This window comes from Poromitra crassiceps (assembly GCF_964638095.1).
Source record: "Poromitra crassiceps genome assembly, chromosome: 25".
NCBI lineage: Eukaryota > Metazoa > Chordata > Actinopteri > Beryciformes > Melamphaidae > Poromitra > Poromitra crassiceps.
The window spans coordinates 9,289,442-9,303,677 of record NC_139649.1 but is presented as its reverse complement, the minus strand read 5'-3'; the positions used below and the strand labels follow the sequence as shown (position 1 = coordinate 9,303,677).

General features: G+C 43.0%; 1 protein-coding gene across 1 annotated transcript; it reads left to right on the top strand.

Moving 5' to 3' along the window:
• The first annotated feature begins 1,927 nt into the window (after window positions 1-1,927).
• On the top strand, window positions 1,928-13,728 carry LOC310798566 (stonustoxin subunit alpha-like). The gene is made up of 3 exons (XM_083661104.1): window positions 1,928-2,022; window positions 4,749-4,852; window positions 7,585-13,728. The coding sequence occupies exons 2-3, from the start codon at window positions 4,759-4,761 to the stop codon at window positions 9,081-9,083; spliced, it is 1,593 nt and encodes a 530-aa protein (XP_083517230.1). The 5' UTR covers window positions 1,928-2,022; window positions 4,749-4,758; the 3' UTR covers window positions 9,084-13,728.
• The last annotated feature ends 508 nt before the right edge of the window (window positions 13,729-14,236 follow it).

The window sequence follows — 14,236 nt, the reverse complement described above, 5'->3', positions numbered from 1 at the left end:
CACACAGTCTGGTTTATGAGTCAGTGGTTCCTAGCTGCCAGCTAATAGCTGGCTAGATAGTGTTAGTGTCCGAGTATAATAATAATAATTAATTGATTGGATTTATATAGCTGTTTCAAGACACTCAAAGCGCTTCACATATCAGAGGAGGGAGGGGGAGGGATCTCAACTCATCCACCACCGATGTGTAGCACCCACCTGGGTGATGCACGGCAGCCAGTTTGTGCCAGAAAGCTCACCACACATCAGCTACCATGATGGAGAGTTCAGGACTGATTTGCCAATTAAGTAATGAGGGATGATTAGGTGGCCATGATTGAAGGAAGGCCTGTTTGGGAATTTAGCCAGGGCACTGGGGTTACACCCCTACTCTTGCGAAGAGTGCCGATGGGCTCTTTAATGACCACAGAGAGTCAGGACCTTGGTTTAACGTCTCATCTGAAGGACGGTGCTCACTCACAGGACAGAGTCCCTGTCTCTGCCCTGGGGCATTGGGGAGATTATTCATCAGATCAGATTATTCAGAGCAGAGGGGAAGAGCACCTACTGGTCCTCCAACACCACTTCCAGCACCAGTCTCCCATCCAAGGAGTATCCTAGGCCAGACCTGCTTAGCTTCCCAAGAAAAGACAGTAATGTAATGCAGGAGCCACTGGTATAGCAAGCAAGCTAATTTAACAGTGGCCAACTAAAACCACAATAGTAATTTTGAGACACTTTTGGCTCCAACCTCCGCAGCTATTTCACATTAGACTACATGCAACATGTCGACCCATCCATCTATTAGCACGCTTACGTTAATTTCTAATGTTTTAACTGGAAAGTAGCTAGCTAGCTAGCTGTAGCTAGCCACACACAAGTTTACCTGAGATGCTCCAGACGAAGCATGTGGAACGATCATCGCCCGGCTGACGTGCAAGCTGCTGCAGAGATAATTTTTTGGAAGATAATAAAATTGTGAAGGTGAATTCTTTGCCACATGGCTTGCTGCTTCTTCTTTTTTAAACCAAACATTGAAAGCCAAGCCCAAAGTGATGGAACCAGAGAATGGCATAAAATGAACCAATTTATCATGGCTCCCCAGTGAAGCCAGTTACCCCCTGTTGCCGAAAAAGCTGATGTGCCGTTATACCCCTAGATCACCACGTATTGCAAAAATATTTTGCATGTGTTGTTTTTCCATGGATGGTAACACGTTTAGCACCCAGACAGATCAATATTCTGAAAATGTGTATTTTGATGCACCCTAGTACACACACAAAAAGAGTAACTAATGGACAGGTAGTAATTGAGTAATGATTCAGTAGCCTACTCATAAACCACTGTCTATGATGCACCACTTTACTTTTTTCCCAGTGTCAGAGTTTTAACGAGGAAATGCGCAAGCTGCAACAATCAGTCACATTCTAAACCGGACCTTGCATTAGAAGGAGAGCTCCGCACATCTCTTTTTCGGGGCAGGTGCGTCGGACAGGAACAGAATTGTCCATCAATTGTAAAAAGGGAGTCCCGCACACCGTCCAAACTTGCAAATAAGAAACCGGACCTTGCACCCATAATTATTTTACAGTGGGGCATTCAAAAATAAGGTGGATATAGTATTTGTGAAGCTGGAGTATCTCTCTCACACACACACACACACACACACACACACACACACACACTCACACTCACACACACACACACACACACGCAAGCACTCATGCAGCACACACACCTACACACACACACACCCACACACACACACACACACACACACACACACACACACACACACACACACGTACACACACACACACACACCGCCCTGCTCTCTCACAGCTACAAGTGAGTCAAGGCATGCAGATACGTCATTTTGTGATGCAAGAGAGAACATTGTGTGTCAGTACAAGTGTGTATAAAAGCAGCTCGAATCTCTAAGACTGACAGAGCTCTGCATACAGATACCCCTCACCTGCTGAGTCGACACTCTTCTCTGATCTGAACTCTACCAAGCAGACAACACTGCACACAGAACGACAGGTGAGTTGACCATCTTTACCCCTTTATCACAGATATTATGATACTCAAAGAAAAGCAAAAACAATCAAACATGAGAAATGTGTTTATGTTACACTTTTAACATGGTTACAAAGTTAGAGTGACAAGGAAGTGAACTATGTAAAATAACTTATATGGTATGTGACCATGTGGTACATTTCATCCTAAAATGGCGACAGTTCTCCCTGGTCAAGTTTACTTAATTTTATTTAACCTTTATTTAACCAGATAAAAACAATTGAGATGTGAAATCTCTTTTACAATTGTGACCTGGCCAAGAAGGCAGCAAAGTAGAGCAAAGACTACCATCAACACTGTGACATCAGAAGTAGTATCAAACATACAAAAGAAGCAGTATGTGACATAAAGACTAAAATAGCAAAACCTGGCCTACTGCAAATGTAAGGGTTGCAGAAGGCATGCCATTCAGGGGGGAAATGTATACATTGCTGCAGGAGTAGTTTGAGCTAAGGACCTCTGACAAGAGTGTGAGAGCATGATGTATGGATGGGGGAAGGGGAAGGGGTAGATGTACCCATGGGGGGGTGCCAAATCTTTTTAGTTCAAATTGAGAACCGTTTGTCGGATCAACTTCAAACTTAGGGAGTGCGCTTAGGGGGACCTGACAGATTGAATGAATGAATGAATGAATACTTTATTTTGAACATGTTAAAAACAAAAAGTCACAAACAAATCAAACATATATATCATATATATATGTTTGTTTTCCCATACTTAAAACAACATACAATAATTCAGCCCCAAGGGCAACACTCAATGTACAATGTGTCCAAAAAGGAGTAGGAAGAAGTAAACACTTATCTAGTCCTACCCCCCTCTTCATCATTTGTCAAACTTAAATCAACTTGGTCTAGACACCAAGTTTTACACCATAGATAAATTAATGAAACAAAACAAAAAAAGCATTACACATAACTCTGTCACCAATTGTATATTTGTTACTGTCCTGCTTCGTCCCTGTACCCTTTGAAAATCTGTTGTTTATACCCTTTTTTTAAATGGTTTATGCTTGGACATTGCTTGAGATCCACATTCATACTGTTCCATAGCTTCACACCATATATTGTGATACAGAAGCACTTTAATCTTGTCCGTGAGCCTTGTGTTTTGAAATTTGTCTCCCCCCTTAAATTATAGCCCCCCTCTCTGTCAGAGAACATTTTTTGAATGTTTCCTGGCAGCTGCTTATTTCTAGCCTTATACATAATTTGTGCAGTCTTAAACTCTATTATATCCACAAATTTCAAAATGTTTGAATTTAAAAATAGTATATTAGTGTGATCTCTATATCCAGCATTATAATTATCCTTATAGCTCTTTTCTGTAGTAGTTTTGAATGCAGTGAACCTTTATATGTATTTCCCCAAACCTCCGAGCAGTAATTTAGATATGGTAAAACCATGGAACAGTAGAGAATGCAAAGTGATTTGTAATCTAGAATGTGTTTGGATTTACCCAGTACTGATATGCTTCTTGATAGTTTAGTTTGTATATATTTTATATGTGGTTTCCAATTAATCTTTTCGTCAATTATCACACCAAGAAATTTGTTCTCAGAGACTCGTTCAATTTCAACACCCTCTACCTGTATCTTTACTTGAATATTTGTTTTATGGTTACTAAACAGCATCATTTTGGTTTTACTTCAATTTAATGATAATTTATTTCTATCAAACCACCTTTTTAATTTGCATAATTCTGAAGTGACCAGCTCTGATAGCTCCTGAATGTTTGTTCCAGAGCAAAAGATGTTTGTGTCATCTGCAAATAGGACCAATTTACATATTTTAGATACCTTGCACATATCATTTAGGATGAACAGTTTAGGAGCCAATACTGACCCCTGGGGGACTCCACAAGCAATGTTCAAGCATGTTGACACAGACTCACCCAACTTCACAAATTGTTTTCTGTGACTTGCAGTGGGGGGAGTGCCCACGGGGTTGTGTATGGGGAACATGGGCACTGCCCGCAAGTGGGAGGGAGGAGGGAGCAAGTGGGCAATCTGTCTCTCTGTGATTTTTGTCCCAGAAGTGATGTCACTCAACTGTAAGTGATGTCAGTGATGTGAGCAATTGTGATGTCATCAGTGATGTGAAGTTGTGACATCATCAGTGATGTCATAAGAGCAAGTGAGCCCGCACAGTGGTTGAGCTGCAGGGCGGGTGAGGCCGCACAGCGGCCGAGCCTAGGATTATATAAAAGGGAGCAAGTGGGCACTGTTTGTTTCAAGTGGGCACTGTTATACTTAAATCGAGGGTGAGGCTGCACAGCGGCCGAGCTGCGTACGTGAGCTGCAGGGCGGGACAGGCCGCGCAGCGGGCGAGCCTAGGAATCGAGCGCACGTAGCACGCAAGATGCCTAGTATATAATGTTTTCCCTATCTATTTTGCGTGACAGGGTGGTTGGGTTTAGCTTGATGGACCCCGCCTAACATGAAAAAGCAACAAATAAACAATGCAAATAATCTCATAACTTGGCTGCTTTGGTTCCTGGTTGCTGTCACTTCCTCTCTGATGTCACTTACTGTAAAGCAACAGTACATTATTTATAGACAAATAAGTTAGTGTGACGGAGTGGTAAGTCAAACTGAGGGATGCACACAATCAGTAAGATAAATGTCACTGTTAGTGCCGGTAGCTCATGTTGGTGTGATAGAGAAATGGCTAATTTAGCTTTCCTTGCAGATCTGCAGCCATGGAATCTGATCTGGACATTGAGATGCCAACCCTTGGACGCCCAGTGCATGTTGGCATGCTGTATGACATTCGCACTGATAACTTCCTCTCAGGTAAACCTTAATACCTTCAGTTCAGGTACTGAAGCTGTTGCACAACAAACAATTTCATCCAAGGGAATGCCATAACATCATTATGCTCCTAAGCCCTTGTTCACACAGGACGCCGAACGTAAGTAGAACTGAAGCTTGAAGCAGGCACAAGCTGAACATACGCCTAACCATTCACACAAGAAGCCTTCTCTTTTCCTCTCAGCGCCTACTCTCAAAAATGTCTTAAGAGAGTTGGTCCTCAGGAACCATTAAGTCTCTCCATCCGTACAACAGAGGTCATATCCGTCAGCCACAATTGAAAAGAGGGTGAAGAGGGGGACTTCTATTCCTTCAGGATGAGTTTCTTGGCAACATTTGTCCCCTGTGTCATGCAGGGACTGTTGCACAGCTGTAGGGAAGTTCAGAGAAGACTTTGAGCAGCTGAAGATGACACGTTCTGCCTCCAGCTGAAGGGTTATTGTGTAGGCCTTAGAGTACCAGTCAAATATTTTGGCCCAGAATCCAGTTAGAGAAGGGCACAACCAATAGGCATGAGATAATGTACTCTCCAACACCTGTCACACAGTGAGTGGTGAGACAGAAGGGAAGGGTAGTGTGCGTTCGTTGATATAGCCTTCACTGGCATTGTGTATGACATCACTGCTGATCTCATAACATCTCAGCTTTGATGATGTCATATTGCCGATGATGTCTTATTGCGGTCTGGATGGTTATGATATCATCGGTTAACACTGAAATGATGTCATAGGTCCCATTGTGATGTCATCGGTGATGATGTCATCGTTTGATGCTGCGGTTTCCATTGTGATGGCATCGGTGATGATGTCATCACTCTCGATAGATCCAGGAATAGTTTCCAGGGGCATATGCCCCGGGGGGTGGCCATCCAGTCCCGAATCGGCATCGGCGCGGAACCTTTCTAACAGCGCCTCTGCAATGTGTCCAGCGATAATCGAACGTAATGTGAAGTTCAGCGAAGCTCGTCAGGCAATCATAAATTGCAACTAACCTGCTAAATGACGTAATGTAAATGTAATGTAATAAAAAAAAAAAAATTTTTTTTTTTTTGTTGCAAAATCTTCATAGTTCAACGAAAATAGTTTATGCTTTAAATCTAAAATGGTTCATGGATTACATTCTAATAACAAACCTATCAAAATAAAAGTCAAGCATGTTACCGTGGAAACAATTAAGCTTAGCCCAAAATCACAAATCAGAATGAGGGGGTCCCCGGTATATTTTCTATCTTGTACGGGGTCCTTGGCTGAAAAACATTTGAGAACCTCTGCTCTAAACTGCCCTCAAGCCTATATAGCAGCATATCTAGGGTAGAGAGCTGCGCGGGCCTGAAATCTCGGCCCGAGCCCTCCCCGGCCCGTGACATGCAGGCCCGTGCCCGGCCCGGCCCGGATGAGTTATGAAATGGATTGGCCCGAGCCCACTGCGAGGCCCGAAGCCAATATTACAATACAATGACACATCTCTCCCTCTCTCTCTGTTCCGTGTGCTGCGGTGGGGCCGTCCAGCTCCTGCAGCCTCTCTGCCTGTCTCTCTATTTGACTCTCTCTCTCTCTCTCTCTCTCTGTTCGAGATCTGTCCGCTGTACACGGACCATGGGGACACGGACGGATAGGGCACACACGGCTTGTTTTGTTGTGTTCTTTTATTTTATCACCAAATAAATAAATAAATTCATTCATTCATTCACACACACACACTGACACAGCACGCTGCCTGTTGCTGACTGAGCGGAAAGCTACATGTCATGACATGAGTATGAATGGCAGACTAACGTCACGTGAGGGTCTGTGTGTGACTGTGTGGCTGGGGGAGTGTCTGTGCACTCCTCCTCTTTGTCTGACTGTGCTCTGCTGTGTAAAATTAATCGAGTAATACAACGTTATTCTATTTAATTATTGAAACGGGCCCGATCCCGGCCCGGCCCAGACCTATTAATAATAATATATTTTTTTAAAGCCCGGCCCCGGCCCATATTGGTCAAGCCCGTGGATCCCGCAAGGGTACCCTCGGGCTTGCAGCTCTCTAATCTAGGGGCTGGTAAACCAGCCCTAAACTATAAGCTTTATCAAAGAGTCTACTCTTAAATGTGGTGTGGGTGTTTTTTTTATCATCATTAACAACATAACAGCAGCTTAACAAGAACTTAACTGCAACATTTTGTACCAATAGTCTATTATTTAACCCCATACTAACCCCAGAAACCCCAGAAAAATAAATGAAATGAAATGAAATAAATAAATAAATAAATAAATAAATAAATAAATAAATAAATAAATAAATAAATAAATAAATAAATAAATAAATAAATTTAACGGGCAAATTATTTGATCAAGATTTTGGTCAATATGTTTTCAGATTTTTCATTTACGGTACTACTTTCACTATACAGCCATTTACTGCACCATCAGAATAATCAAATCCTCCAATTACTCAAGAAGACTTGTTCTGCCGTTTAAAATATATGAAACTAATTTTCACCCAAGATGTAATTTACGCCCCTTGTGCTCCAAGCCCTCGACAGTACCCACCACTGAGCATAAGGATATTATGACATCAATATACTGTCCTGTATTACTGTATTACCTGTAATTTCATTGCCCCATAAATGTGCTGTATTTCCTCTGCCATGACCGTTATTCACGTCAAGTAATCTCTGACTGATGATTTTGATGATCATGACAGTAAATATAATATTTGTTCCCCCTTGTCAGGAATCTTACTGTGGGATGAAGATGCCATTAACAAAAACACCCACGTGGACACAAAGCCCAGCACAAGGTTTAAGTTCACTGCCGAGGACTCAGTCAACGCCAAGAGCAGTCTGATGGATATAGAAGCCTCTCTGAAGGCCAGTTTCCTTGGGGGGCTGGTGGAGGTGGGGGGATCAGCCAAGTACATGAAGAACAAAGTCTCCTCTCTCAAGCAATGCAGGGTCACAATGAAGTATGACGTGGAAACCGAGTACAAGTATATATATATTGAAAAGCTGGGAGACGTAATGCACCCCGAGGTGTTTAAGAGTGCCACCCACGTTGTCATTGGAGTGACGTACGGAGCCAAGGCCGTCATGGTCTTCGATCAGATGGCTTCAGATGAAGAAAATACGCAAGATATCCAGGGGGAACTGCATGTGATGGTCAAGAAGATCCCTACAATAGAGATCAGCGGTGAAGGAAAAGTGGTCATGAAAGATGAGGACAAGAAGAAGGTGGACAAGTTCAGTTGCACATTCTTCGGAGACTTCATCCTGCCCCACAGCCCCACCACTTATGAGGAAGCTGTATTGGTGTACAAAAACCTCCCAACACTGCTGGGGGAGAAGAAGGAGAACGCAGTGCCCGTGAGAATGCGTCTGTGTTCTCTGAAGAAGCACATCCAGGGGAAGGAGCAGGGGGCTGAGCTGGTGAGAGACGTCAGAGCCGACCAGGTGTCATATGTGGTGGATGTTATCGAGGAGCTTCACGAGGCCCAAATTAGAGCCAATTACCTGATTAGCCAGTGCAAGATCATCAAGGTTGATGCCATAGAGGAAAAACTGAAGACATTCAATGACAAGCTGGCCGAATACAACGAGTCTTTGAAGAAGAATGTGGGCAAGGTCCTGTTAGACATCCGTGCAGGTGCCCAGAATGAGCCGAAGCTGGAACTCGAAAGCATTGCGAAGTTCCATGATGAGTCCTCCTTCAGCTACAAAAAGATGAAAAAATGGCTGGATGAGAAAGACACAGAAATCCGTATAATTAAAACCCAGATCGATTATATTCTCGGACAGGAAGACGCTTCCGTTTCCATTGTGCCTCCAGGCCCAGAGCTCAATGCTTTCATCTTCAATCCCAGAATTCTCCAGCTGAGTATTCTGAACTTCACCTCACTGAACAACGAGGACGACTACCTCTCCAACCTCTGTGAGTGCCTCTCCATGGACGAGTTCAAGAAAATGGACAACGTCCCTGTAGCTCAAGGCCTCGGCTTCAAAAAAGAGGCCCAGCCGTGGTACAAAGACCCCAGCTTCAACCAAAGGCTCAGTGACAATGTAAGTGATTTTGGTCATTTTCATAACCTTAAGACCTTCATCATCAGCTACATGCCAAACCCTGAGTTTCCAGTAGCCTGTATTTACAAATACTATTATGGGAACCTCCAGGTATTCGGTTCATCTTCCTCTCCGGTCACTCAGGATACTCCCCCCCCACATCATCCGTCAATTTAACCTGGACTTCCACTGCTACGCTGACGACACTCAGCTCTACATCACCACCAAATCCCTCCAGAACCCACCCCTCACCCACATCGAAAACTGCATATCTGCAATAAAAACCTGGCTAACCCACAACTTCCTCCAACTCAACAGTGACAAAACGGAACTCCTCCTCATTGGCACCAAATCCACCCTCAATAAAACTGGACCCATCACCCTCACCATTGACGACTCCACCATCACCCCCTCCCCCCTGGCTCGCAACCTTGGTTTCATCCTGACCTGGACCCCACCCTCTCCTTCGTTGTTAAAACCTCATATTTCCATCTCCGCAATATCGCTAAAGTCAGACACTGCCTCTCCCCCCCTGCTGCTCAATCCCTCATCCATGCCTTCATCTCCTCCCGCCTCGACTACTGCAACTCCCTCCTCACCAGCATCACCTCCCATTCCCTCCATAGACTCCAGATGGTCCAAAACTCAGCCGCCCGCCTGCTCACTCACACCCGGTCCCGCGATCACATCACCCCTGTCCTCCACTCTCTCCACTGGCTCCCCGTCAAGCAACGCATCGACTTCAAACTACTCCTCCTCACCTTCAAAGCCCTCCACAGCCTAGCCCCCCCCTACCTGACTGACCTCCTCATCCCCCATCGCCCCTCACGTACACTCCGATCCTCTTCTACTGCCACCCTCACCATCCCCCCATCCAGACTCAAAACCTTTGGTGACCGTGCTTTCTCCCGTGCCGCACCCCGACTTTGGAACTCCCTCCCCCAGACCGTCCGAGACTCTCCCTCACTCCCCACTTTCAAAACCCGACTCAAAACCTATCTGTTCTCCCAAGCTTACAACCTCCCCTACCCCTGACCACCTTCTCCAAACCATCACCCTCCGCCCCCCCACCTGCCCCTCCCTCCTGTTCTCTTCCTCTCCTCTGCTTCTCCATACAACCTTGCCCTGAACCGCCACTGTTATCTGTACCTGTCCCCTGTATCTGTTGCCTGTTGCCTGTATCTGTTGCCTGTGTCTGTTACCTGTTGCTTGTTTCTTGCTTTACTGTTAAGCGTCTTTGAGTCTTGAAAAGCGCTATATAAAATAAATGCATTATTATTATTATTATTATTAGATGACTCCTAGACAGCGGAAGGAGACTCTGTGTTCAGGAAATGCATTCTTCACTTTGGGAGAACATGACCACTTTTGTCCACAGGGGCCGCTAAAGTCAACACAAAATGAAAGTTCCCTATATAATGAGAAGCAAAATGAGACATAAGCACAATTAGAGTCCCAGTGCATCAGCCAGAGCTCGAATTCGAAAAAAAGAAGAGAAGGCTGATTACAGCTAGGACTTTATACTGTAGTTGTTTTTTAGACTTAAAATTTGATTCTTTTTTTATATCCAAATTAAAGTCTCTTTCATTGTTGTCTTTATCACTTCTATTTTAGTTGAACTTTGTCTTTGAATTATGTGTAACAGATTTAATCATTAATCATCTTTATCTTATCTTTTTCATTCTTCTATCATTTTACCATGTGCGCAGCAAGCGCATGGTCAAGAAGAGAAGGCTTTTTGGGGTGAGTCATTCATTCATTCATTCATTCATTCATTCGTCAGTCAGGAACGGATAATGGATATGATGTCATCAGTGATGATGTCATCAATTGATTGAGTGAAAATTGTAGCCTTCCTCAGTTGCTCTAAATCAGCCTTTGTCACGCCATTGCTGAAGCAGGTCTGTTATCATTTGATATCATTTACCACCCCTTAACTTGATATCATTTACCACCCCAGTAGAGATCGATTTGATAACCTATACCACCCCTAATTTACTCCTCAAACTCACATATTATTATATATTATATTCTATTGGTTTCTGTTATGTGACCAGCCAGCCTCCTTCTACTTGCTCTCTCTCCTCTCCCTCTGGAGTTCCTGCTCTACCTTAATTGCCTGAGCAGCAACACCTGGAGCCAATCAACCCAAGGGTTTGGTTAGAAGGAGGTTGGGATGGAGAACATGCAGAGCTTGCACACACCCCCAGCAGCAGCTATTTTTGTTGTACTTCGTTTGGTTGTACTTTGTTCTGTTATTTTGTTTATTTGTTTAGGCGGTAGTTATGTTTTCGTATGATCCTGTTTAACCCTTTGTTCTTTTTGTCTCTTTAGGACATCTAGCTGGCTTCGACGGCCCAAAGGGGTTGGCCCAGGTTTTTTCCTTAGTTTGGCCGGATCTTCAGCCTCCTTTTTTTTATATCATTCGCTACTTGGTCATTTTCTTCATTTTTGGTTAAAATAAGCATTTGAATAATTGTGCAACCTGCCTGGTGTCCTAAAAATGTTCTGGTCTTCGGTTGAGCCATATTTCATGTGTTGAAGACCGTAACAGTTTCAATGCACCAAATGGCTTCACTCCACATTATTAAATTGTCCCCTCCACAGTTAGTGACAGGGTGTTTCACACCCCAGTTAACAGTCTCACACCCCAGTTAACAGGCAGAGTTAAGAAAAGCACGGTGGGAACACATTTAGGGAAGTAGTTGTCAGCCTACCAGACAGTAATAATCAACTTGCGGCCCAGGGACTAAGGGCAGGCAGAGTGCAGGGTGGCACGCGGCCATCTCCTGATAGTTTTTATTGTGTAATAAGAATCTTATTCACAATGATAACTAATGTGAAATAAAGTTTGGCTGAGCTCCAGTTAACTTGTCAAACACTGCTGTCCAACAGCTATAATTGGTTTCATTCATTGGTTTTCATTATCATTATTCATATTTATGAATTACATATTATTATTATTTTTCATTATTATTAGTATTATTATTCACTTACTATTATTATTGTTTGTCCCTGACTGCCTTTTCTATTATTCTTTATTATTATTCATCTATTATTATTACTATTATTATTACTCATTTATTATTATTATTATTATTGTTTTTGTTATTATTATCTTTTGTTGTTATTCAGTATTCATTCTATTTGCTATTCATTCTAATTGCTTTATTGATTCAAGATGAAATTTGCCTGATTGCTGACAGACCCAAAAACTTTTTGCCCTCGTCAACCCAAAAAGGCCTCAGTCAACTGAAATGCATGCCGACAGGAGTATTTTGAAAGTTGTCGTTTAACACCTCCAGATAGAAAGAGTAACACCATTCTGTCTTGATGGTGGTTCAGTGGTAGAATTCTCGCCCGCCACGCGGGTTCGGTTCCCGGCCAAATGCACCATGCTGTAAGGTCATGAACTTGTGTCCCTGTTTGATGATCTCCAGTATTAATGTTTAATAAATTGCAACATATTGCCATAATTGTTTCTGTATTAACAAATGAAGCGATGTATGAATATTGTGTGCAATTTGTGTCTTTCCTTTCAAACAGCAACAAACAAATGCAAATGTTTAGCATAGTGAATCATCTTAAATGATTAAAGCAGTATTTCTGAGTAATGTTAATAAAAGGCTAAATTTGCTGGCTAGCTTGGAACAACTGTAAGGTCCATGTTTTTTATCGAGAGAGCAGGAATTGGGTGGCATTAGCCATGTTAGGGTTTCCCAGAAACTTATAGCAAAAGCCTGTGGTCGAGCATGAAGACCAATCGCAAAATGTTGCAAATGTGCTGAATAATGCTGAATAAATTTAAGGGGTATTTGTTTATCGGTTTATTTGTCTGTCTGTCTGCCTGTCTGTCTGTCTGTCTATGTGTGTGTGTGTGTGTGTGTGTGTGTGTGTATGTGTATGCGTACGTGTCTGTCTGTGTGTGTGTGTGTGTGTGTTTGTCTGTCCGTCTGTGAATGCAGGGGAAGTGTTACATACAGTTTGAACTGTTTCTTTTTTGATAGAAGTATTTCCTGTCATAGAGTGTCTCCCCAAAAACAGAAATGTCCTTTTAAGGCAGCTAAAATAAAATCCCCCATAAAGCAATATTCCAAGCGGACACAAAAAGCAGAAGTGTCACCCGTTCAAGAAAGGTATATAAAGAAGACTCAAAGAGGAAGTCGGCAGAGAATCTCCCCAGATGCTGAAAGCCGGTGTCTCCTTTGCAGACTCATCCAGCCGACGCCTCTACTAAGACATTCTCCCAGCTGAAATCGTATTGTATTATCTGACCTGCTCTGTATTTTTGTATGTAATTTAATTCTATATAAAAAACAACATTTATATATCAGATTGTTGTCAATAACTGGTTCTTATCTGTCTGAATTCTAATTGGACCACGCCTGAACAGGTTGTGTGGGCTCCGGCCCATACAGGGATAACATCTCTAAAAACCTTCTGACTGTTGAACCTTTTGCACTTGTGTTAAGCTTTACTAGGAGGATCAGGAAACCATTTTCCATCAGGTCCTATGGTGTGAGATGCAGGGGTACAGAGCTCCCCCCATGCAATGTTAGCCTTGAAGGCTGAGATGGCTTGAAACAGTGTCAGATTTATTTTCTTTGCTTCACTTCTCTTGATTACTGTGAGAGTTTGATCATGTGTCTTCTTCTCTTTTGCTAATCTGTCATTGTGGTGTATTCTGTATATACGCATGTGGTCCTGGCCAAATTTGCCCTTGTACCAGGACATACTACAGATTATGGTTTTAGACTACTGGTGACAACATAATGTAATCATGTGGTGTTGGTGACATTAAATAAATCTTCATTACAATGTGTCCAGGTCTTTGTGTAGTTAAACTGCTGATTCCTAAAAGAGTATATTGGGTACACTGTTCAAGTTCAGTTTTAATTGGGGACTTCCGGTTATGGCGTCGTGCTGAGCAGTCGTGGTTGCTACTGCTCTGTTGTAGCCTGGCTCAAGACCTTCGAAGCCACGCCCACTCCACAGTTGTGGATTTGGCTGTTCTTGGTCTGGCATTGTCATGTGCTCAAGCTTTTTCTCTGGTTGAAAATCCAATCACGGGCGCTGATTGGCTAACGCTGTTGTCAGTCATGCACAACAGAAACAGACACAGCTGTGGCCAAAGCAGAGATAGCCTAATGGCCTAAAATGTCAAAATGATTAAAGGTCCCATATTATGCTATCGTTAGCTGTTTAAAACATGTCGCTGGGGTTTTTTAAATCAAAGTTACAAAAACAAACCCAACAAAAAGCATCATAAGTGTTGGTGACAAACAGCTAACGTAGCTAGCTACGTAGCTTGACTAGATGGGCCAGAAGAG

Coding starts and splice junctions, on each gene's coding strand:
- LOC310798566 (XM_083661104.1), top strand. CDS start 4,759: ATGGAATCTGATCTGGACATTGAGATGCCAACCCTTGGACGCCCAGTG. Junction 4,853..7,584: donor CACTGATAACTTCCTCTCAG/GTAAACCTTAAT, acceptor CCCCCTTGTCAG/GAATCTTACTGTGGGATGAA.